The sequence below is a fragment of the Ovis canadensis genome, chromosome 1 (genome assembly GCF_042477335.2).
Source record: "Ovis canadensis isolate MfBH-ARS-UI-01 breed Bighorn chromosome 1, ARS-UI_OviCan_v2, whole genome shotgun sequence".
In the NCBI taxonomy this organism is placed as follows: domain Eukaryota; kingdom Metazoa; phylum Chordata; class Mammalia; order Artiodactyla; family Bovidae; genus Ovis; species Ovis canadensis.
In genome coordinates, this window is record NC_091245.1 from 175,798,285 (window position 1) to 175,824,373 (window position 26,089).

The 26,089-nt window shown below is 38.0% G+C and overlaps 1 protein-coding gene across 19 annotated transcripts in view; it reads left to right on the top strand.

Moving 5' to 3' along the window:
* The window catches only part of BBX (BBX high mobility group box domain containing), a 288,092-nt gene that overhangs the window by 245,042 nt on the left and 16,961 nt on the right, over window positions 1-26,089 (top strand). For 12 of the 19 annotated variants that reach the window (XM_069552481.1, XM_069552453.1, XM_069552498.1 and 9 more), the window contains 5 exons: window positions 10,657-11,665; window positions 12,346-12,484; window positions 15,940-16,088; window positions 24,381-24,470; window positions 25,809-25,868. In XM_069552481.1, the coding sequence (XP_069408582.1) occupies window positions 10,657-11,665; window positions 12,346-12,484; window positions 15,940-16,088; window positions 24,381-24,470; window positions 25,809-25,868 (1,447 nt within the window). The remainder of the gene's footprint in view (window positions 1-10,656; window positions 11,666-12,345; window positions 12,485-15,939; window positions 16,089-24,380; window positions 24,471-25,808; window positions 25,869-26,089) is intronic. The other 7 variants (XM_069552537.1, XM_069552515.1, XM_069552547.1 and 4 more) reach the window with 1 other exon arrangement.

The following is a 26,089-nucleotide window of genomic DNA, read 5'->3' on the forward strand; positions in this document are numbered from 1 at the left end:
TCCTTGACATCCCTACCAAGGTCATTCAGTCTTACATGGAGTTAGTAGGAACAAAAATGTAACCAGGGGTAGTTGTTTTTACCTCCACCATTCCTTCTTCTGTCCTTTCAACCAGTGGCTTTATGTCTTGTGAAGGAAGGGCCAGGAACCAACCCAAGATCTAACCACTCACCCTTCCCAGCTTCATTCCTGCAGCTGGGCATGGGGGTAGTGGTTGAGGAGCCCTCCCAAAGACAGGCTGTTTCCTACAAGAAAACTCTTCTCTTGGAGAAAAGCAAGAAATATGGTAGGCATATATTTGTTGCTGTGCTTACACCCACTTTAACAGGCAAAAAGAAAACTGAAAGAGGCTGGCAGCAGACAGAGAGGGACTTAGATTGGCCTGCTTCTCATTGTGAGGACCCCTCCCCATTTCCCAGCACCCAAGCTGGGAGATCCTCCAGCAGAAGGCTCTGCTTTAGGCATTTGATTGACATTTTAAATTGGGTGGATTTTTAATAGCTGAAAGAGACCTGAAAATTCTGGGATCTATTCCAGTTATTTTTCAGGAATCTCCTCCAGCTAGGAAGGGAGATTTGGCACTGTGCTGCTAAGGTCAGGGAATTGTGAAAAATGCAGTCTTTTATGTTTGAACCTCCATGAGGTTCATACTGTTCAGTTAATCAGTTAATTGGTGCAGGTACTATAATGTATTGTGTTTCCTTTCCTTTTGAAATTAATTAGGTCAGGTCACATAAAGAGCAGCAGAGCATCCTCCTAGAGATCATTGTGTATAATAGTTGCTCTAGTTGGAGACTCACAGAGACGTCTTTATCTGTGCATTTTCGCAAAGAAAATGCTACGCTTAAAGATATCTGTTACTAAAATTGCTGAGTACAGCAAGTGGATTAGTTTATTCATTTATTCTAACAGTTGTTTCTGAGAGCCTATTCCATGCTGTTAACAGTGAGGCAGCTGATGCTACCTGCAAATGGATGTACAATGAGATAACCTGTGAGCTTTCTTTTGACATCAGTGGTATTGGAAGACCTTAACTCCAGATCCAGTTTTGGTGTTTGGAATGTGTTAAGGGGCTGGAGCATAAGCCTAAAAGTATTACTATTTTACTTCTAATTTTTTTATCTGCAAGTAAATTTTCTTATCTATCATAAGATGATAATGACCAATGTCTGTTATCTACAATGTGTTAGGTACTCTTTTATGTACTTTATATTAAGTCATTGAATTCTCACACCTGTCCTTTGAGGTCAGTATTATCATCATTCTTCTTTTACACAGTTAAAAAAAAGACAGAAGTTTTGTGATTCACCTAAGGTCACATGGACAGGAAGTGTTAGAGCATCGCTAGAAATCTAGGCAGTCTCTCCACAGCCTGGGATCTTCAACACTATGCTATTCTGTCACTTGTTTTAGATAAATATAAGAGACTGTGCAAGTTAGTTGTTACAGGAGTTTGCATGTTATAGAAGGCTCTATGGAAGACAGCTTACTCCTACACATATGTGTATGGCTGAATAAGATGACAGATTGTTCAAGACTGCTGTCAAAAAAATGGAGCTGATATTTCCTTTTTAAAAAGTGATTCTACTTTTGCAACTGTCGAGATACATCTTATACCCTTAAATAAGTGCCTGTTTGAGAGTATACTTTGGGAGATACTGTGAGGACTATAGGAAATTATAGTATACACCTCCTGTCCTCTAGGAACCTGTTCTCCAGTTGTAAGGAGATAAAATATAAAAAGTTAAGAGATAAGAAATAAATTAATGGTGCAAGTGGTTTCACAGGAAATCATGCAATGAGATGAGGAAGCTCAATTTGAGTGATTCCCAAAGTGAATGTGTAAAATCAGTAAACGGAGCAGTGAATTCAGCTGGAGTGCTCTGGGGACTCAGCACTGAGGAGGAAGCATGAAGATAGATGGTTCTTTGAAGGAGTTCTTGGGGAACAGAGGTTGAAACTAGCAGCCTTTGGGCCACACCCAGCTTTAAGAGATACTCTGTTTGGCCCACAATTTGTTGACCTGTGTTATATCTTACTTTCGAATTAGTGGCTAATACTTTAAAATTATAGATTTCAAGTAAATGCATACGGAGGGCCTGGAGACGCTGGACCAGCCTCTGCATGAGAACCGGTGGTCAGAGCGGATAAGTGGCTGCCCCCTTAGAGAGCTGTTTGTGGTACAAATGTCACTGTCCTCTCCTTTCCCTACTGAGTCCAAACTCTGAGTCCAGTAGTCATTGCCAGTATCCATTTGCACTTGTTCATTCCTTCCCGCCCCCGGCCTTTTCTACCTAACCAGCCATACACACTGGAGATAGTGATTTATACATAATTAAACGGAGAGATTGGGGAGATACAGTGAAGAGACAAAGGCAGGCAGACATGAAATAGGTAGATGACAACAAGTAAATCAGTCGAGCATGAGTGCAGGGCTGTGCTGGGAGATTTATGCAAGGTGAAGGTAGAGTGTCGCTGCAAGTCAGAATTGGGAGGGTGTTTAGTGTGAAGCAGAGATACTTGTACTTGCAAATAATGAAGGGTGATTGAAGATTTCGAGCAGGGGAGTGCAGTGGTGAGAGCAGCCCTTGAAGAGATTCGCTTGCTGGCTGTGGGGGTGGCAGGGTACAGGGGATCCAGCTGGATTTGACAACTGAGTCTATGTCAGAGGGAAGGGAAGGGAGTCAGCAACCACTCCAGCCCTGAACTTGAGTGTGTAGGAGAAGGGCTTCCAGAAGTTTGCCTTGAGTGATCCTGGAGCCTGACTGTGAGAAAGCTGGATGTTTGTTAACCTGGGGGGGGGAGCCCCAAAGTAGAAAAGCATGCTGAGGGAGAAGAGATAACTGAGGACATCCAGTACTCAGAGTCCACATGAGGGGCTGGCCAGCTAGGTAAACGGCCAAGTTTAGAAAGCAGAGACCCATGTTCCTCTGAGCACAGGAGGAAAGGTGAAAATCAGTCGCCACAGGATTACTGGATCCATCTGCGTTGTGCTTTTCTTCTCTATCACAATTTGTGAAGCAAATCATCTGTAACGGTGCAGCTGAAGAAAGAGAATGCTGGACCTCTCCAGATACACTCTTCATCGATGTAATAGGCAAGATTTTGGGTATGGTGGGTCCCAGGGAATTGCAAAAGTTTTCATTAACCCTACTTATTTAAAAAAAAGGAGATGTTTTCAGAGGCCTCAACACCCTAGTTTTTCTTACATTCTAACTTGCAAAAACCACATATAATGAAAATCAAATGAATGGGTAACAATGAATTTATTACAGTAACTCTAAAAATTAAATCTTATGGAAAATTATGGCTCACTGTAAGAAAAGCTGAATTATGTTAAAATTACAGAAATTATATAATGATAAAAGTAGGAAGTCTCATCCCTCCTGTTAGCACTCCGGCCCACCACCGGCATTATAGGTGGTATTTAATCAAGATGTGACTCTGCTTCTGTGTTCTGCTGTGTCTTCGTTCTCCCTTCATCCTGCTGTAGCCCCCTGAAGCCCAGAACCTCAACGTGTAGTTCCCGGCTTCACATACACCCTTATCACAAAACAGAAGTCTATATATAATTACTGTGTATTTGAAGTGGCCTTTTATTTGAAAGTGGTGCGTTTCTTTCCTTTTTGTGCAGAGTTGCAAGTCATTTTTAGAAAACCCTTATGCTAAAACTTTTCATTTTATTTCTAATTACACCAGTTTACTTTTGTAGGGACTGAAATATAGCGACACACCTAATGACTTCCTTTAATACCATTGAAGGGGACATCAGTAGATGGCCTCTTGAAACAAAGGCCACCCCCACCCCATCTAATGTCTTTAAAAATGGTATAGTTCCTGAAGAAATAGCAAATAAGCATTTAAACCACCATTCCACCTGGCCCAGTTGTTATAGCAAAGCAAATAGTAAGCTATTTAAGATGCGCAGATTTTAGTGTTGAGAGACACTTAGACCACTGTTGTGTGACCAGTTATCTTTTATAATAAAGAAAATTGAATTTTCTTAGCAGTGATGCTATTCTTTATTCTGTGAAACCATCAGCCAGTATATTTTTATGGCAAAAACATCCTGGTTCTATGTAATTATGGGAGAGGTGCACATCTTGGAAGAACACTGCTGAATATCATCCTGGGGTTATGTCTACACTGTTTTGGCAAATAATAAGCCAGTACAAAATCATTGTAAACATACCTTGGCTGCAAAACATTTGTTTTGTACTAAAAAGCGGAAATTTTGAAACTGAAACTTCTTGATTGGTGTCAGTGGGTCTGTTTTCACACTGCCTTGTTTTCAATTGAGCTGGCTCCTTGATTACAGACAATGAAAGACAAAATATAATTAAGACTGAAATAATATGGTATATTTTGGAACTAAATACGCATTTCTTTGTACTAGTTCAGGGAACCTTCTTCTATGGTATTACTTCTTATCTAGTGCACATGATTAATTATGTTTCACTGGTTATTTCACTCAGTCTTTTAAAGCAGGACATATTAATAAATGAATCTATCTTAACATTTGTCGAAAGGAATACATTTTGAAATGTCCTTGATTTGAGGAGATAAATGTTTGTCGTAGCATAGATTTATTATGTCTTTAAAGCAACTCCCCAATAACAAACCCTAAGCCTAAGGTGTGGTGTTACATGAACTGAAAATGACACCCTCTCTGAACTCAGGAATTTAAAAAAAAACAAACCTCCATTTTATCTTTATAAAGATTTCAGTATCTTTATTTTTTTCTCTGCAATCATTTTGAAGAGAATAGTTTTTTATGTGTCTGTCCAGCATGTACATTCAAAGGATCTGGGTTTCAGCATGATGATTTTTGTTTGTTCGGGGAAGTGAGTTACATTTCTTCTAGCACATCACTATCAGGCCACTCTGACTACATGAAACAGTAATAAATCTCAGTGTGTTTCCAGTTGTCAGAGGTAAAATTAAAATATTGGTGAGTGATTTTCACGGGTGCTCCTGGGAACCATAACTAAGGACAGTTTGATCGTGGTCTGGGCCAAGCCACAGCATGGTCATAATTAGCATTGTTTTTTATAGACTCGTAACTCTTTCCTGGTGTTAATCAGAATACATTTTAGATTCATCATTTACCTTGGAACTAATGAACCATTCAATCCAACACAATTATCTTTTGAATGCCTTCATTTTGAAAGCTACTAGGATATTCTTGGAGGAGAATACAAAGGTGAACAGGATACATTTTGTGCCCCCCTACTCTGAGTTACAGTTATTAAAAATAGAATAATACCTGAGGGAATAGACAGTAGATATCAAATATTTATGCCCAGCATTTGATTTAAAACATTAACATTTTAAGTCCTTTGAGTACAGCTGTGGGAGTGCCATCCAGCAGGTGTCCTGCAGATGATTTTCCATTCTCACTTTTAAAGAAGGTTATTATTCTATTTAAAATAATAATAGAAGAATAAATTGTCATTTAGTAAGGCATGTTCTGTTTCAAGTCCTGATTAACAACCAACCCTCTACTAAAGGCAGATGAGCTAATTAATAACAGACATTAATCCTGTGCAGTTTTATTCACTTGAGTTCACATTGATTTATGCTCTTCTGTGTCCACTATGTGCACATCCCCGCATACATGTATATAATGTCATTGGTTTGCACTTTCCTGAGTCCCACTGAAGTGTTACATATACACCCAAAAGTAGATGTCACTAAATGATGCTTGTACCCAAAAGGGGAACTGAGCTTGATTATATCTTCAGTAAGAGATGCTTCTTGAAAGATAATTGATTTACGATCTCCCTGAATCTAATGTTGTTGGGTATGGTTTTCCCTATGGTATAGAGTCGTTCAACCCTAGAATGAATAATTGGAGCAGTTGGTCTGCCAGGGCCATGATGTGCTATTAATGATACCAGTATGAATATTACTACTAGTAATAGCCAGCATTTAACGTACATGGCATTAGCCCCCAAAGGGGTGGTTGTCACAGTGCATTATTCTTGCTCAGTGCTGGATACCAACTTAAGTACTATTCATGTGCAATTTGCTGAACCCCTCAGTATTCATAAGGCAAGCACTGTATTAATATCCACATTCTAGAGATTGAGGCACAGAAGGGTTTAGAAAAAAGGAAGTAATTGGTGGCAGCGCCAGTCCTTGGTCATGGACAGTCTGGCTCTAGAATTCCTGCCTTTTGAAACTGCCTCTTAGTAACAAAATTTGCTCACATCTAGGAGTGATGGCATCTTCTTTGGTTTTTTGTTTGTTATTGAGTTACTAAGGCATGTCCTACTCATTTCCATCTTCTAAGAGGTACTAAATCCATAGCTGTGCCCGGGCTCTGTTGATGTCATGTGAAAATATGGACCGCTATTTCCTAGAAACTTTTGAAAATTACTTCTAATCATATTTGAACTCATAAAAAAGATGAAAACTGGGGATTATTGGAAGTCTCCCCGCTCCCCTCCACAAAGTTACTGTCTAATGTGTGTCCCCAGGATCTCTGTGCCCTGTATGATGGCTTATATCCCAGGTGGCCGCAGACTCCCTTTCCTGGGTACCTGTGTCCCCTGATTTCCACCTGGATTCAGCCAGTGGGAGACCCTGGCAGAAAAATTGCGGGATGGGAGGAAGAAAGAATCTGGGATTGTGCAGGGAAGGGGGTGAGAAAGGGGTAGAGGCAAGCAAAGGCAACGTCTCTTTCGTGTATCCAGCTCCCAGGAGCGTGGCCCACCATGGGTCCGTCTTCCACCAGGGACCTAGCTCCTGGGCTTCATAGCACTCCTTCCCCCATTTGTCCTGCCTGCTGTTGCTAATCCCTGGGTAACCTCACCACCTCCGGTTTGGGTGTTCCGGTTCTTCATAACCTGTGTAATCAATTCATTCCAAGCCATAAATTCCCTCGGCCAGATCTGCCTTCCGTTGTTTCTATATGTGTACTTAGTCCCTGACTGCTGCACAAGCCACCCTCATTTTCTGTTTCCTAAGCTTAAAAATAGGCTGAGAGAATGCTGTTGGCATTCTGTGTCCAGATTTTGGCAAAACTTCTGACAGGTCATCTTACGATGCCCTTGTAAACAGAGTGGGAGGAATTTAGAGTGGATTATTAAACATTCTTAGGTTGCTATAGTTTATTAATGTTCAAAATCAACCTGATGAAAGGGCTCTAAAGGTTTGTCAGAAGGCTGTGTCTTTGGCCGTGTCCTACTCAACATTATTACCAAAGATTTGGACCAAAACACAAAAAGCAACTTTATCAAATATGTGTATAAGACCAAACTGGAAGGTAACTTAATTCAGACTTTGAAAAGGATGTACTTTGTAAGGAAAAGTGAAAAATCTTGCATCTAAGTACAAAAAATATAAACATATTGAATGGCAGAGACCAAGCTCCCCAGCATAGTTATGTGGGTAGTCCAGAATTTTAGTTGACTACAAACCTAATACAAGCCAGAAGTTTGACCTGTTTAAAAAAAAAAAAACCAGTGGGGCAAGTTCATCTTTGGATCCCATTAGAAGATTAGGGTTGATATCAACTGACAAATAGTTTCACTTTTCATCTGGAATATTACAGGATAGCTAGGAACTTAATCTAAGAAAGATGAGTGTTTTCCAGACTTAACGTTATTTGCAAGTTTTATTTGTGCACATTCATTTATTTTTGCCCCCAATAACTCACTCGAGGATGTACTGTTACCATTTCTCAGCCTTTATATCCTCATATGGATTTAAGTATAAGCTCCGTAGCTCACTGTGTGGCCTTGGGCAAGTGCGGTGCTCACACAGGAGCCCACTTTATTTCAATAAAATACATTCTCACTTCCGGATGACCATACTGCATCTAGATAAAAGGGACCCAACCTTTAAAAGGCCAGGAAGCCTTTACGTATTATGAGCAGTTTGCCAGGGGGAGAGACTCATGGGAGCATAAAGTCTGTCTTCTAGGATTTGAAAGTCTGTCACCGGAGAGAATGAGTGAATTGATTTAAGTGGCTCAGAGAACAACCAGGACTAATAGGGTTACCTTAGATTTTTGCTTAATATTTAAAAATTTCAAACAGAATTGCCCTTATTGCCCTCTAATATGGTCACTGTCTTTGTGCCAAACGATGGTTAACTCATTTTCAGGTGTTTTAGTAAAATGAATTTCTATACTAGGAAGAATGTTAAATTAGATAACATTAGATAATTAGATAAGTCTAGAGCAACACTCAACTCTGAGAGTCTGATTTCTGTGTGTTTGGGTTTTGGTTAGTGAGATTTGTGATTTGTACTTATTTGTATGATTGTTATAATTTAATTTCCAGCCATATAATTGTTTTCCTTGTAATTTAGAATTAGCATGCTCTATTTTTGAAAAAACTGTTAAGAGCCTGAAACAAGGAAGTAAAGCTTGACTATGCTCAGTGTAATTACCTTCCCAAGAAATATTATGCTATTTCCTGGAATATGTCCCCAGAGTGAATGTCTGCATTTGTTCCATTTCATTCCTAGCTATAGAATTCTATCAGGGGTGATGAGGAGCATCATTCTGAAATATATTGAAGCTGAGAATAGAGTTTGCAAAGTGTTATTGGGTTTGCTAAGATGAACCTGTGCAAATGCAAACCATTGGTTCACCACTGTGAAAATCAAGGCCTGTGTGGTAAAGGTCCCTGAAATGACTTATTAAAGGCCACCAGAGTGATAGTGCTTGAAAACTATAAAATTTACCTTGATGATGCCTTTCTAGCCTTCTTGCCAGAACTAGCATAGTGTCCCTCCCCATTTGGGGCAGTTAGATTCATGAAGGACTAGTATATTTGAGAAAGGAAAATAAAAATTATTTCAAAATTAAGACAAAAACAGCAGATCTCCCCTGAGAGTAAAGTACACAGGGAAGATGAAATGTATCAGTATTTCAGAATTAATTTGACGTTTTGCTTTGATTTTTTTTCTTTTTTTCCTGGTTGGGTCTAATAAAGGGAACTTCTCAGTCTTCATAACTGTTTGCTGAGGCCTAAAAGTTAACTGATCTCCTGAAAAAGACAGCTCTGTTGTGAATTTGTAGTATTTCAGATCTTTTCTGTGAATGATCCCAAAGGACTGGGTACTCTCGTCACCTTCATTTCTTTAAAGAAACCTCACACTGCCTGCGTTCCCCCAGCCTTTTCACCAGTTTCTTCCCAGATTTATTAATCATACTATAATTCTTATGGAAGGGTTTGAGATGCCCTGAAATTACTAAGGGAAAAAATGAGGTGAAATGGTATCTGATGTTTAATTCAATGTATTATCCATTTTAAAATGGATACTTTAAAAAATGAAATCTTTATAGCTGTTAACAATCTCTGGCAACTTGCCATTCCATAAAATGGTGATTTTTCTTTTAAAACAGTTCAGTTTCCTACTCATGTACTTGATGTGGGGGGCTCAGCATGCCCTAATACCTAATAGTCTTTTTCCTCTAAATTGGCAGTCAGTGAAAAGTAGATAAAATGAGTAATGGCTAAGAATCCCTGTGCTGCCATTGGTCTTACCAGCCTTGTCACTGTGATGAATTCCTCAGATGTGCTGTGGGGCTGGGGTGGAGGCTATCAGGACAACGTGGGATGGGCATTATTGATCCTTATACCTTTAGTGGCCTGGCACCTGTGCACCTTACAGGGAGTGTTTCTGAGTGAAAACCTAGGTATTGAAGATGAATTTGACAATGAACTATAATATCCTTTTTTGAAAATAGCTTCAGATTGCAGTTTCAAAGTACCTAGAGCTGCTGCAGAGTAAAATGGCAACATTCTCCTTTAATGTCCTATATGTGAAATTTGGGGAGTTTAAAAACTAACCGAATTACTGCCAGATGTGTTTTGATACTCAAAAATTTTCAAATTTTAGGGAAAGTGATATAGTATATGTATCTTACAGTATGCCATTCATTCCTCCAGTATATATTCAAATTCATGGAGATTTGATAGCCAAAACATGTATAGTCATGCTGAAATAAATTATCAGTACAAAGCATTTTCATTATAGTTCTGGTCAGAATTTACAGCCATGTAAGTTCAGATCAGATCAAGTTTGCTAACAAGTTTTTTAAAGAAAGCAACCTACTACTTACTTTTCAGAGCTTTCATCTTATAATTTCTAATTTCAAGTGATTAGGTAGAAATTGTTGCTATTTTCCTCATATTTCCCCAAGGAAAAAAGAAAAGGTAAATATCTGAATAGAGTTTGGGGGTGATTTACTAAGCACTGCCATGCACGCATCATCTCACACCTCACAGGGTCCTCTGAGATAACTGTCATCATCATTTTTATCTCACAAAGGCAGCAGAGGACTGAGGGCTGAAATGACTCATTCTAGATACAGAGTTAGCAAGGAGCAAAATTGGGACTCAAGCTCAGGTCTTACAACTCTAGCTTCCCCGCTCCTTTTACCAAATCTCATTTTCATACTAAAAGCTTCATCAGAAACTGGAAGATGACAATTTGAGTGTATGTTCCTCCAGAGCTGAATGATTATATTATAAAACTTTTATTAATTTGAATAAGTTAATTTTTCAGAAGTGGACTTGTTATTGTAAAGTTTGAAGTTTGTTTTGATTTTTTTTTTTTAAGGATGCAATTTAAAAGTTTAAGGTAATTTCAGGTATGCAGTAATGTGTTTTGTTCTCATTGTGTTTAACTGTTTAGATGTGCCTGGCATCAGAGGGGGTGAAAATGGAAGAATCAAAGCTAATAAGAGCGAAAGAATTAGATGGTGGAAGAATTAAAGAATTGGAAAAGGGAAAGGAAGAAAGAGACACAAAAATGGAGAAAACAGATGAAGCCAGGTTACAGAAAGAAGCAGAATTTGAAAAATCAGCTAAGGAAAATGTAAGAGATTCTAAGGAAATAAGAAATTTTGAGGAGCTCCGAATGGATAATATAATAGGTATAAAAATGGAAGCTCCCAAAGAAATTAAAAAGGAAGAATTAGAGGAAGATCAAAAATGTGGCCACTTCCCTGATTTTTCCTACTCTGCCAGTAGCAAGATAATAATAAGTGATGTTCCCAGTAGAAAGGACCACATATGCCATCCTCATGGAATCATGATCATCGAGGATCCCACAGCACTAAGCAAACCAGAGAAGCTAAAAAAGAAAAAGAAGAAAAACAGAATGGATCGACACGGAAATGATAAATCCACACCCAAGAAGGCCTGCAAGAAGAGGCAGTCCTCGGAGTCAGATATCGAGAGCGTCATGTACACCATTGAGGCCGTGGCCAAGGGAGACTGGGGCATTGAGAAGCTTGGAGACACCCCTCGCAAGAAGGCCCGCCCATCCTCCAGCGGAAAGGGGAGTATTTTGGATGCCAAGCCACCAAAGAAAAAAGTGAGATCTAGAGAGAAGAAGATGTCGAAGGAGAAATCCTCAGACCCCACCAAAGAGTCAAGGCCTCCAGATTTTATCAGCATTTCTGCCAGCAAGAACATTTCTGGTGAGGTGCCAGAGGGTATCAAAGCAGAACCGTTGACCCCCACGGAGGATGCGCTACCACCCACCCTGTCAGGACAGGCCAAGCCTGAGGACAGTGACTGTCACAGAAAGATAGAGACCTGTGGCTCCCGGAAATCGGAGAGGTCTTGCAAAGGTGCTCTTTATAAAACCCTGGTGTCTGAGGGCATGCTCACCTCTCTGCGAGCTAATGTTGACAGAGGTAAGCGACTTCTCAAAATCTGAAGAGAACATGGAAACCTAGCAGAATTCCTCTTGCAGAGGTATTGAAAAGCAGTTAAGACTACAGTAAAGAACATTAGTATCAAAATAGTATCTTAGATCTGTATGAGTCTTTGTGGCTTATAGAATATATACATTTGTCATTTTACCGTATGTTTTAGCACCATAGAGGAACGTTTCTATTCAACTTAATTCTCAGAATATAAGTGTTCTAAGTTACTCCAGTCTTTTCCCTTTTTACTGATGTCAGCTGATTTTTTGTTTTGAAGGATCAGTATTGCATGTGTAGAGCTCTTAGTCTGGTTTTTAACTGATGGAAATAATTTTCAGAATCACGCAGGTATGGTTGACAGAATCTTGACCTGTAGACTCTAGAAACAAGTCTACACCTCAGGCTGATTCTGTAATGGAAAAGTAAATAGTAGTTAGTCTTTCTCATGAGTCAAGTAGCACCTGTTGAGTTATGAGACTGTGGATCTCAGTCTGTAAGTTACTTTTTTACACATTCTGTTACTGAAGGTGGTCCTGAGTTCTCTGAAATAATTAACAAATAGCATCATGCAAATAGTACCTAAGGGGTCAAAAGGTCACTTATGAAGCAATTAAGATGATTTCCTTTCCATCCCAATATGCCAAGCACACTCTTTTGAATTTCCTTAGGGAAACGAAGCTCAGGAAAAGGAAACTCGTCTGATCATGAAGGGTGTTGGAATGAAGAAAGCTGGGCATTTAGCCAGAGTGGGACCAGTGGAAGCAAGAAGTTCAAAAAGACAAAGCCAAAGGAAGATTCTGTCCTTGGGTAAGTGCCTGTGGGCACAGTCAGTCATGCAGCACAGACCACACGTGCAGTAGTATTAAGTTTTCAAGGTAAACAAATCACTGACAGCTCATTCTTTGAGTATTCAGTCAGCACTTACTGTGGTCTTAGTAAACTCATGAAGAAATACAGATCATCATGTGATTCCTGCTGTTAGCATGGTGTGTGAGTAATAGTGTCTTTCATGTTTTAATTATGGTACAAAATGTGTAGATTGTAGACTTAGGCCTGAGTTTCAGTTGAGGTCCACCTTGTACTAGTGGTGTGACATTGTAAATCCTTTCATATCGCCAAGATGTAGTTCTAATCTGAAGTTTACAATGAATATCACAGGTTTATACTTTGCTAATTTTATATACTCTATGTACTTCATATAATATTTGTAAAGGTTATGTGCACATGTATAAAATAATGGCAGCTGAGAATGTACATAAAATTATGTTCCTACCTCTAATCTTGTTTTGTTTAAACCAGGTTCTAATGCTCTAAGGTAAAAAATATTAGATTGAATATTCTCTCAATACAGAGAAATTTTAGCAATTAATTATGTATTAAAATGCAGTATCAAGAAGGAGCATACATTGATAAAATAATTAAGAATTATTTTTTATTATATAAGATAGACTCCTAATACCAAGCTTAACATAAAGCATTTTGATAGGCGATGCAATACTTTATATTGGTGAAAAAAGAAAGCATCTGTATATTCAGCATCTGTATATTCAGTCGTACTGTCCTTTAGCTTTCTCATTAGCCAAATTTGAAAAGAATACACTGAATAGAAATAAGTATACTTTAATATATTTTCCATATTTTTTCATAAGTATGTTAAAGGTATGCAAATTTTATGCATTAGGAGTATTATATTTGTTTTATCCATAAATACTTGCATTTCTTTTTTGTGGGATAATGTACTTTGTCAACTGGATATTACAATGCTTTGAGGTCTGGTTAATCTTAAGGCCCTCATTACACAGTGGGAGGGTGGAAAGTATTTCTCATGAGGATGATTCCTCAATATTATTTATATTGAGATGATATATTTATAACTGTATATATTTTGTTCTAATATTTTTAAAAGTCCAAAGTTCAGATTATTTTGCCAACATTATGCTTAAACAGTGACATGAAAATCCTCACCTTTGTTATTGTCAAGCACAGAAGGATTTGCAGGATTATCTTAAAAATTGAGCATTAGAGCTAGTGCTCTCCATCTTCTGGAATTACCAGTGTCCTGTAGGTCTACACACTGAGAGAGGTATAGGTCTTATTGCAGACAGTGTGAAAGCCCAAGGGAATAAATAAAGCAGGCCTGAAGGCTCCCCAGCAAAAAGTTCTCTGGTGCTTCTGTTAGAAACTCCTGAATGTTTTTACCAGTCTTCTCTGAGGAACAAGAAAAGTGAAACAGTCTTGGAAATCTGTTCCTGAAAAGAGATTGGGGTGTTTTTGTTTTAATCGTTTCTTCGGAAGCCACATGTGTTTAACTGGGGGTGTGATTTTCTGCAGGCTAAATCAGTGGTACAACCCTGGTCTTTCCTCCTCTCCCTTCTTTAAATATTGGCCTGTCAGAATCAGATTGTCTGGGCTTGCTTTATTTGGAACATGCCAGCATAGTTCATGAGCACTGAAAAATGCCACATCTGTCAATCTTCTCTGAGATTTCTAAATGAGTAGTGTAAACCTTTTATCACAGAAAATGTGCTGTTTAGTTACCTGTAGCCAAGGAAAATTCACTCTGCATTGGCAGTTCTACTTTTATAGACTTCTTTAAGAAAAACATAGGTAATTATTCTAGGTGAAAAAAGTGGGGGGTGGGGAAGTCCCAAGGGACCTAAGGAGTTACAGCTTACATTTTCATATTTCTCTTTTGGTTATTCAGAGTATCTAAAAAATTCACATCTTATAGATAGCTTTCTGACAGCAACTGATTAGTATCAGATGTTACCTGATTTTCCATTACTATAATTTATTAACTGAAATGACAAAAGAAAATTTTACTAAGGGAGGAACATCACCCACAAGCCATCACCTTTAACTGCTTTGTTAGAACTTAATAATGGCCTTTTTCAGGGGGGCCTTTCTGATGATCATCTGACTGTCCTATTTGTGCTCCCCATTCTTGTACATTCCTCCAAGACTGAGAAAAGAGTCTTAGGTGAACACACCTCAAGTACATTTCTCAGGTAGCAGCGTAACGTGTTAACTTCTGGTAAGTGAGTACTCAAAGCTGCCCTCTTCCCAGTACGCCTTCCATTTTCCATCTCCCAAGCACAACAGTTCCCCTGCAGCTTCTCCCATCTGTTTGGGTTGCATCTTAGCTAATAAATCTCACTATAAATGAAAGCCAGCAACCAGCCTAGCTTCCAGCAGGCACACTGCCATTGCTGTGGGGCTACGTAGAGACAGTCAGCAGCAGTCCAAGGATTTCCCAACTTTGCTGGTGGCATTTCTGGAGTCATTTGTGGTTTGCGTTAAAGTCACGTTGCCTCTCTGCTGGTGTGTACTTGGAAAACTGGCTTTACTTTTCTCTTTGAATGTTTTGTCTTCATCCTGGTCAACTATCCAGAATTTTTTTTCTAATCTTCAGAATATTTGTTTATATCTTCTTTGTGTGTTAGTTGCTCAATCTTATTCAACTCGTTGTGACCCCATGGACTGTAGCCCACCAGGCTTCTCAATCCACAGGACTCTCTAGATAAATGTGTGTTTTAATCAAGTACTAAACTAGTTAATGGGCTTGCTGCATGGCACTAGTAATAAAGTATTGTCTCCTTGCCAATGCAGGAGACAATAAGAGATGAGGATTCTATCCCTGCTTCAGAAAGATTCCCTGGAGGAGGGCACGGCAACCCACTCTAATATTCTGGCCTGGAGAATCCCATGGGCAGAGGAGCCTAACAGGCTATGGTCTATAGGGTCAGACACAAATGAGCAACTTAGCATGCACACAAACGAGTCAGTAATTTTTTAAAATTAAGTTTATGAAGTTATCAATATAAATTACTAATTTCTATAAATAAACTTGCTATATGTATGTGTGTATGTATATACATATACATACATATACATGAGAATCTTCAGAATGAAAAACTTGGATAGAATATGCTTTGTATTGAACTTCATAAAAAATTCCTGTGCCAGTGGAAAAAAACAGCAAATTCTCCACTTCAATAATACCCTGCTATTTTATATAATGTTTCTACTTTTCTAAGGTAATAACATAACCTGTCATGTGAGTTTATTAAGAAAACTGTGTTGGTAAATCTCAAGCATTTCTAAAAAGATATTTTATGTCCTTGCACAGAATTTAGCAATGTCCTAATTCTTAAGGAACCCCATTTTCAAATGGAATATCTTAAAATATATCTTAGATTGTTTCCTTTTTAAATATTTACATCATGTGCTGATTGAGTCTCTCCCCTCCCGTCTTTCATTAGCTCAACAAAGCTGGATGAAGAATTTGAAAAGAAATTCAACAGCCTCCCTCAGTATAGTCCTGTTACATTTGACCGGAAATGTGTACCTGTCCCAAGGAAAAAGAAAAAGACTGGAAATATGTCCGCAGAACCGACTAAAACCAGCAAAGGTTAGATGCGTGCTGTGCCTTCCTGCAGCATGATCAGACTCTAACTGAAGCCTCTTCTGACCGTCTGCAGCTCCCTTTAGATATGTACTTGGGTTTGCAGTTGAAGCAGTGGCGAGTTGGAATTTCAGTTGTTTTCCAGGGTTATCTTGGTTCCTGCCTTACTCTTTTCTCTCTCGTCTTCTTCCTAAGTCTCTTCAGCCTTCGTCCTTGGGCATCTCAACCTATACATTTGCCCATATGCAGGTCTTAATTATACATGGTCTTCGACCTTCTTGTCTCCATAATTCAGGTTGGGAATGCTGAGCTTTTCTTGAGCAGGAACTGTTGGCTGAACCCAGTTCATCTGTTTCTCTGTGTGTCTGCAACAGGTTGGACTCTGGGGCAGTGAAATCCTTCCATTCACTTGGTCAGGAGATCACATTCTTAACTGGCAATTGAACCAAAACTCCCCGTAATACTTTGGCAATATAATTTTTATTGGTTTTATTAAATTTAGAGAAGTGCTATGTACATATTCTTTTTCAAGAATATCAGATGCTCTTCTGTGTATATCAAGGAAGTTTTTTAAATTGTCAGTGTGGCTTGGGGGGTTGGGGAGTCTCAGCACTCATGAGGGGCAACACTGCGGTTCGTTAGAGGGGTTTTAAAGAGTGGGGAGTACATTTTCAGTGGTCACAACCCCTGGCACATATGTATGGCAGAGGCTAGAGTTCTAAACATCCTAACCTGCGTAGGACATTCAAGTACAATGAAGAACTGTCCTACACAAAGCCACAGTATTGCTCCCAGTGCAAAACTTCTCTTCTGAGTTTACTTTAGGTCTGAAAGTTGGTAGACAAGTGAGTATACCTTTATTTTTCCACATAGAGGTGGAAAACGTCATTCGGTAGCTCTCCTCTAGAGGTAGTGAATGAGAGATGAAAAACTAGTGTGGGGGTTTGTTGTTTCCAGGATCAAATTCTGAGCAGGATTTGATGGCAGCATTCTCATAATTACCCTGTAAAAGAGGCAACCTGTTGCTCCCTCTATGGCAAATCAGAATACTTCCCTTTTTGTGTGTATTTAGCTGAATGCATAGATGAATGGATAGATAGAAAATGATATCTATCTTTGCACAAATCTTGTCAAAATCTAGCAATCATGGAGAATGATCAAAGATAAATAGTAACGAGTATATATAATTTCACAGATTTGGGGGAGTCCATAATGTGTATATCTAGGGAAAAAGTATATCTATGAAGAAACCTAAACCTTTCTCCATCAAGATCTAAAACCCCCACTGTACACTGAAACTGAAACAACAAGGAGACCCGTGTCTCAGGGTGAATCTGAAAAGGTGAGGAAAATGCCCCCTTTGTGATAAAAGGTGGGAAGGAATGTAAAAGTGATTTTAGAATTAGCTCAGTTTTCCGCTGTGGTTAATAAAAACAAGTCTGGTGAATAAAGAACTAAAAAAGAAATATTGCATCACTGAGTTTGCTCATCTGAGAAAATAAAATAAGGTTGTTCTGAGATCTTCCAAGATAGGTAGGAAAGAAATAAAGCAGCCTGTTGACAGGTAGGTAGCTGAGCACCATAATGGATTACCGAGTGAAATGACAGTCCTTGTGCCCTGGAGATGTTTAGGAATAGGCAAAGCAGTCCATGAGCCCAAAGATGCCAGGTATCATGAGCCCCCACAATTCTTGGATTTAAAGTTGCTGATAAATACATGACTTAGCAAACTAATAAAATGGAACTTAATTGATTGATGTGCAGGACATATGCTCTTCCTCCACTCCTTGCCGTTGGAGACATTCATTTTAGAGCCCTGAAGTTGGCTGAATTATCTGTCAGGGACTGTAACAATAGATTTATTTTTGTAAAGCTATAAAACCCTGAAGTTAGGATCTGTTTTCATGAGACCTTCTCTTGGGTCTTGGTTGTCTGTTATATGTTTTTCCTCTCCCAACTGAGATTAACAGTATTTCTTTTGATGTGAAATAGCTTTTTTGGAGCTTTGGATTATACTTTATACAATATCATCTTAACTCTTCTGTTATGCCTCTCAAGCCACAAAGTCCCTGGTTCTTAAAGTGTACCAGTAATTGCATAAATAGGAAGGCTATCAAGACCTTAGATTTTGCTCATTCCAACTTGTGGAGCAAAATGCAATTAAAATAAAACAAATTAAATAATATATTCTCTATTTAGCAAACTAAAGAAGTAGTATTTGTAGTTGATTATAATTTGGTATTAGTGCCAGTGTACTATCCTACAAGTTATTAATGAAATTATCATACCAGCTGCGCTGTAATTGCCTGGTCTTTAGAGGATAGAGGAGATTGTTTTCTTAGAGTCTAGACCCTTTGCATTTTTGCATAATGAATTGTTCAAAGCAAACATTGTGAGTGAGATCAGTAATTCTTTAGTAAAGGAGCATGTTTTCATAGGAAACCTCATTTTTTCTCCAACAACATTTGTCTGTATTTTATTTTCTCCTGTATTTCTTATTCAACATTTATTATTGTATTTTTCCCTGCCTTATACTAGGTATTTCTTTTTTTTAGCTACTCCAGGTTATATAACATGTATAGAATTTTTATGAAATGTAATTTCTAGAAGAAATATTTATGCATGCATTTATATAGTTACATACCTCAAGATCATAGTTGGGTTTATACTTGTATTTTCCCAGTGGTCGTCTTGTTTGTATCTGTGTTTCCAAGTGGTCTTTCCCTTTTCCATCATGCCCTCTACTATCTCCGTCCTGTTCCTTAAGTGTTTGTAACGGGTCTACCTTCCTCTAACAAGGTCCAGGCCACATTATAGTAGGCTTAGTGTATCGATGATTTAGGCATAGAATTTCCCTTTGCTTCTAAGATTATCCAGGAAGTTATCTATCTCATTCACAATGCAGGTCAGCTGCAGCAGCCCATTTCTACAGTGTTTTCTGGTTTATCTCTCACAGTTACTTGTATATATTCAAATGAAAGCTTTGAATTATAAATCTAAATTTAATTATAACTTAAGAGATTTGTTTTGACACATTATTTTAAGTATACTGTTAATGTGTGAAGCACTTTTTACAAAAGTATCGGAAGTCAGAGTGCTCTGTAAAATAGTAGTTTTCAAGTAAGTAGGGTCATGAAGAAAAAGTTAATTGAGTTCAATTTGGAGTGTTTAAATTATGCCCAATCTTGACCCTTGACTCAATTTCTCCTTCCTTATCTCTTTTATCTTTTCACATTGTTTTTTAGCCTATTAACAAACATACTGTTAGTCTTTCTCATGTTTCTCCAATTTACGCTTACTCTGCAAGATTCAAATTCCCACTGTTAAAGAATTTGAAATTTTTGAAAATCACAATGGAAATCAAAGAAGCGGGTTTGCAATGTTAAAGATTGAGGACAGAATCCCCTGTTTGGGATTGAGCTGACCTGACTATATTAATAGTGTTCAAGAGCTGAGATGTGATGAAAATCAGGCCATCCCTTTCCCGTCAGGAAGTGATAGCTTCCAGGTTGGGCAGAACTCTGTTTCTTGCCCTGTAGCTATTTGAGAGTCTTCACTGTCCTTAGACATTTTCTTAAGCATGGTGACAGCACATTTACAGGTATAAAAGGTATGCCTACTATAATCCTGAGTTTTTTTTAACAAAGCATGCATTTCTAGCCCAATAATGTGGCTCCTCCTCAATGAATCCTAACTTGATTGTGGCTCATTTACTTGAACTTATCACAGTCCACAGATTCATATGTTTAGTAGCCATTTTGCTATAAATTATTACAAAGGTATTTACTGTTTCATTGGCCCTTCATTACTTATGTGTTCATTAACAAAATGACAGCCTAGTCTTAGGATAAAACCTCTGCTCTTTTTATAGCTTAAAAACATGAAACTATAGAAGCTGGACATTGTCACCACCATTCAAGATTCAAGTTATGCCTAACACTTCTTTCCTACTGCAGTTCTCCAAACCAGGCTTCTCTTAATTCACCTCACCTGCTGACCTTGAAAATTCTTCATACCATACTACTAATAAAAGGGCTCTGTGTCACTATACTTCTCAGCTAAAACATGTCCATTTTTCAGCAAACTATGAACAACATTAATGTTTTGAAAAAGTTATTATTAGTGTCTCTATGGCATGCCTCCTACTGTCTCAGGTTATAGTTTGTCTTTGCTATTTTTTACCGAGCTGTGAAGTTGGGATGCAAAAGAAGTTGATATCTTCAAAATACAGGCCACCCTGTCCAAAAATGTTAGTGAAGTCCTAAGCTAGTTCATATGCTAGCAACAGTGATTTTTGTCATAAGGAAGTGGAAACTGGTACCAACTGTCTTTCAGGAGGTTTGGTAGGAAGATGGGAGAGTGAGATGGCATGGAAACTTGAGATTGTGGTTCATGGAAAGACAATTGCCATCTGTTTCCTTCTCAGCTTCTTTTCTCTGTTTTTGACTTCCTACCTTCTTTTCCCTCCTTGGACATTTCTATGTTAATTATAATTAAGGAAAAATAGTAGTATATGTGCTATTTATTACAAATTTTTACTTTATTTTCCTTAAACAAAATATCAGACATGTATACCATACTGGTGGACAGGAGTCAAATTGTTCACTTCTTGACTAAAGTTACTGCTTTTCAGTGAATATCCTTGTATCTTATCCTCATATCAAACTCCTTTGAGTTTATCACTTTCCTTTTTATTTGAACTTGTCGTTTGCTTAGATTTGTTTTATAGTTCAGGATGGCTAGCAGCAAGGCTGTTTAAAAATATAACTTTACGGAAACTCTTCTGGGTACTAAACCTCCCTGGATGTTCTCTTTTTATGTTAAAATTGACAAGCTCTATATTAAGTTTTGTCCTTAAATTATACTTTCTAGGTTTCTCCGAGTATGGTTGGGTCTGAAAATATGCATTCTTTTCTTCTTTCTTAACCCATTCCATACATCAAATCAGTTTGTTTCTGTGAACCATTTCCTGATCCCATTGTCCTCGTATACAGTGATGAACAAAAGTCGTTCTCCCTGTGAGCCTGTACCATATTATCATTAGATTATCTTCCTGTGGGTAAATCACTAGCATCCTTATGATCCAGAGAAGTCTCAGAATTATCTTTCTGCTTTCTGCTTTCTTCTGCTTCCATTTTCCATGATTGCCCATGCCTCTGTCATTCATGTGCACCACCTACACTTTCCTGGATTGTATAAGATACATATGAATGATAGCAAATGGGCTGTAAAGAATACCTGTAATATTAGTGTATATCATCACATGATATATTGTCTTTGTATCTGTTAAATTTGTTTTCTTTCCCTTTTCATTCACTTCCCCCCTACCCCAAAAAAACAAATAAGAAGTGTTTTCTGTTTCCATTTCACACCACTACCACCCAATTCAGAATATTTGTTATTGGTTATTTAGAAGGATGACTTGGTGTAGTCCTCAAAAATCATTTGTAAACCTTTATGTTATCAGTAATAATAGCAACAACTGTCATTTCTTGAACTCTTTATTTATGCCATCCAGTGTTTTAAGAGCTTTGCTTATTCATGCAACAATATTGTTGAAAATCAGTCACGTGTTGAGCACCATCCTAGGCATATAGAATATATCTCTGAATGAAAACAAAGAACCCTGCTGCCGTGGAGGTTACATTATAGTGGGAGTACCAGACAGTAAATAAGCCTGAACAATAATGTTTCAGAAGGTGAGCAGTAATATGGAAAAAGGAATAGGTTTGATAGAACTAGGTCAAAGATTAACAAAGGAGAAGACTTGAACATCATACAGACATATATAGAATGTTCCACACAACAATAGCATCATATACACTCTTCTCAGGTATACATGGGACAGTCTCCAGAACACACAGTATGCTGGAACATTTCACAAAAAGAATTGAAATGATTGAAATTACGTTTTCTGACCACAGTGGAATGAAAGTAAAAATTAACCACAGGAGAAAATTCAGAAAACTCAAAAGTAAGTGAAAATTAAACAACACACTCTAAATAACCAGTGAGTCAAAGAAGAAATCAGTAGGGAAATATGAAAATACTTTGAGATGAGCAAAATGAAAATATATAGCATGCTGAAATTTATAGGTACAGCTAAAGCATGACTTAGAGGGAAGTTTATAGGTATAAATTCTTATATAAAAAAAGAAGAAAGATACCAAATCAATAACCTAACCTGTCTTGAGACACTGTTAGCGGAACAAACGAAACCTAAAAAAGTAAAAGAAAGGAAATAATAAAGATTAGAGAGGGGATTAATGAAATGAAATTAATTAAATAAATAATAGGAAAATAATGGAGAAAAACCATTAAAGCCAAAAGCTAATTCTTTGAAAACAAACAAACTTGAGAAATATTTAACTAGACTGACCAAGAAAGAAAGAAAACAAATTCAGAAGTGAAATAGGGATCATTACTACCAACCTCACAAAAATAGGAAGGATTAAAAAGGAATCCTATGAATAATGGTATGCTGATAAGTTAGACAGCCTACATGAAATGGGCAGTTACTGGAAAAACACAAATTACTGAACCTGACTTAAGAAATAGACAATGTAAATAGACCTATAACTAGTATACAGATTGAATTTAGTAAGCAAAAATGTACTAGACCCAGATGGCTTTACTACTGAATTCTTCCAAATGTTTAAATAATTAATACCAGTTTTTCATAAGCTTGCTCATAACATTAGAAGAGGAGGGAACACTTCCCAATAAGAAAGGCAGTATTACCCTAAAGTCAAAACTAGACAGACATATCACACAGACAAGAAAATCCGAAACTGCAGACCACTCTCTTTATCACATGTAGGCACAGAAATCCTTAACAAAATGCTAACAGACTGAATCCATGTAAGAATTATATACTGTAATCAACTGATGTTTTGCCCCAGGAATGCAGGGTTGGTTTAACATCCAAAAATCCAGTTGATGGAATTAATATACCACAACAGTAGGACAAGGACAAAGAAAAATCCACAGGATCATCTCAGTAGATGTAGAAAGAACATTTGACAAAATTCAGGACCTTTTCGTGATAACAGCCAACAAACTCAGAAGGGAACTTAAAAACTTGATAAAAGACATTTAAAAAAAAACAACTTTGCAACCAGCATTATGCTTAATGATAAAAGACTGAGTGCTTTCCCCCTAAGATAGGGAATAAGACAAGGATGTCCACTCTCACCATTTCTATTCAACAATGTAGTGGAGGTTCTAGCCAGGGCAGTTTGGGATACAGAGACTATAGAGGTAGGGAGGCGTGTAGTAGCTAAAAGGATACGAGGTTTATTTTTGAGGTGGTGAAATGTCCTCAAATTGATGACGGCTACAAATATTTGTGAACATAAAAACCATTTAATGGTATACTTTAGACAGGAGCACAGATAGTTGCCTCTGGCAGGAAGACAGGGCACGTGGGTGCAGATCCTGGTAGGTGGGTAGATGCAGCAGGAGCAGCTTACAGAGCTTCTAATTTTTAAAATCCTCGCTTCAACCCTGTGAGTTAGGCACTATTATTATCCCCATTTACACACGAGGAAACAGAAGTTATGTAAGGTGATTGTCAGTTTCACATAGGACTATCATCAAAGTGTAGAAAGCAACCTGCTTTGGGGAGGTCAGTGCTGTTGTTGCCATTTCTGATGGTGACTGAAAAATCCCAAGTCTCTTTTCTTTATCTGAGCAAACTAAGATTCAGTTTGAGACTTCTGCCCATTCCCTACTACTCTCCCCCTGCCACCCTCCACAAAAAAAGTCTTGACAAGTATTTTTCTATTTTTAAATCAATCTTTTCTTCCTAGAATATCCTCAGAATAGGGTGTAAAGCTATCTAATGCTATCAGGCCCACCTGAAAGTCATCCTCAAAGTGCTGTCCTTGTGAAGATCAGTTTCTTAGGAGAAACGAAATGTCTGTGTCATCCTTGCCTTCATGATATTTAGGAATCTAAAGTAAAATCTTCTGTTTATTACAGACTACAATCTGTACTGCCATTACTGGCTGTGGTGTGCTCTAGTCACTACATCTGCAGTTTCTGCTGAGGGAGTCCCAGCCCTAATGGAGGCTTCTGTCAGATATATTTCTAAGGAAAATCTCACTGGTTTTTCAGTAAATCTAGGGAAGGGAGCTAAGCACAAGTTGGATGAGAAAAGATGCAAGGTGACATTTCTTGTGAATCAGGTTGCTTATTTCACAAGTTGGGGGAGGGTATAATTGTTTAGAAACACGGAGTATTTATTTTATGAAGCATTGTAAATTTTAAATATATTTATATTAATATTGTCTGTAGGTCCTTTCCAGTCTCAGAAAAAGAACTTATTCCACAAAATTGTCAGCAAATATAAGCACAAAAAGGAGAAGCCTAATGTTCCGGAAAAAGGTATTGGTGCCTTCCATGCTCCATTAAGACTTCTCAGCCACCTCCATTGTGGATTCATCTTTGAGTGATGCTTCACCGCACCGTCTTCGCCTTTACCTCCCCTCTGCTTGCTTCAATGTCATCAGCTCTGACGCAGGCACATTCATTATTTCTAGACTCTGCAGCTAATTGCACAGAGGGATCTTTTTCCACTTCTGTACTCAAATCCCTTATTTGTCTCTAGTTTCAGAGTTCCATATGAATCCTAAAACGGCTTTTTTTATTTGTATTTGGTACATTTTTAAATTTAGTCTTCATGAGCTCTTCTCCACTTATTTTCTTTGACTGTTCTCGTTTTTTCTCATGTTTGGCAGCCGTCAAAGCAGGACCACATTTCCTGCTTCCTGAAATCTTCCCAGTTTGATATTCATATGAAAGTCCCACGGTTTCTATACTTTCTCTGACACTTGAGGATCCTTGTCAAGGGGGATTCCACTCCTACGTCGTAACCTGTCTCTCTTTTTTTCTATCTGTATACTGAGCTTGTCGGGCTCTTCCCACCTCCTTCAGTCACATAACCGTTATTTCCAGAGGGCACGAGAGACACAGGCACTCTACCCTCCCTTTGCTCTGAGCATCGGTGTCATTGTCATGGTCTGGATGGGCCCTTGAACCTCTTCAGGGCTCATCTAAAGATCTCCCTCTGTTCTCTCACACAGAAGATAAGCTTCCCCATCTGGTTCAGTGCAACCACATGTCCTGGAAGTCAGTCTTTCTCTGGCATCTCCTGCATGTTAGTGTCGTGACTGCCATGAGCCTACCCATCCGATGCCCATTGCATCCTCCTTGCATGGCCAGATGTGGAGTCCCTCGTGTTTATGGAATGAGGCTTTAAATGCAGCTGTCTTCCCTGTGTAGACATACACGCCTGAGTGTTCCTGTGTGTGACCTTTTACTTAATTTGGGTTTTATTTTCACCTGCATTCAGCCTCTTAGTTTTGTTTTGTATGTTGGTATTTATTCTATGCTTTCAGTGGAGAAATATCTCTCTTTAGGTAAAATGTCAGCTTTTATCTTTATCTTTTAACCAATCTCTAGATTAATCTCGATTAAAGTCATAGAAATTACCCAACAGTGTTTTTATAAAATGCAAATTTGTTTACTTTTAATGCATTTCTGATATGGCCTAATTAGTTGGCAAATGTGGTTTTGAGAATTAAATAGTTGAAGTAAAATTCTGTTTCATTTGTGTTATAACGATTTTTTATTGAGGTGGTTTTGTGGATTGTCTTATTTTTATAGTTTATGTGTCTATACTAGGAGTAGAGATTCACTTTCCTTTTCTGTTACTGCTTTTAGGAAGTGGGGATAAATGGTCAAGCAAGCAACTCTTCTTGGACGCCATTCACCCTACAGAAGGTAAAAGAAGCAACATTCATTGTATCGTTTCAGGTAGTCTATGCTGGAAATGCCATAATTTTTGTAGATTTAAAAAGATACCAATTTGTACAGAATTAAGCAACAGCATTAGACCTGTTATTTTTAAATTTTGAGTTTTTAATTTTCAAATCAAAATTGATAGTTTTTTTGCTTTTTTAAGTTTTTTAAATTGTTAAAATATGATAACACTTTTACCAGAG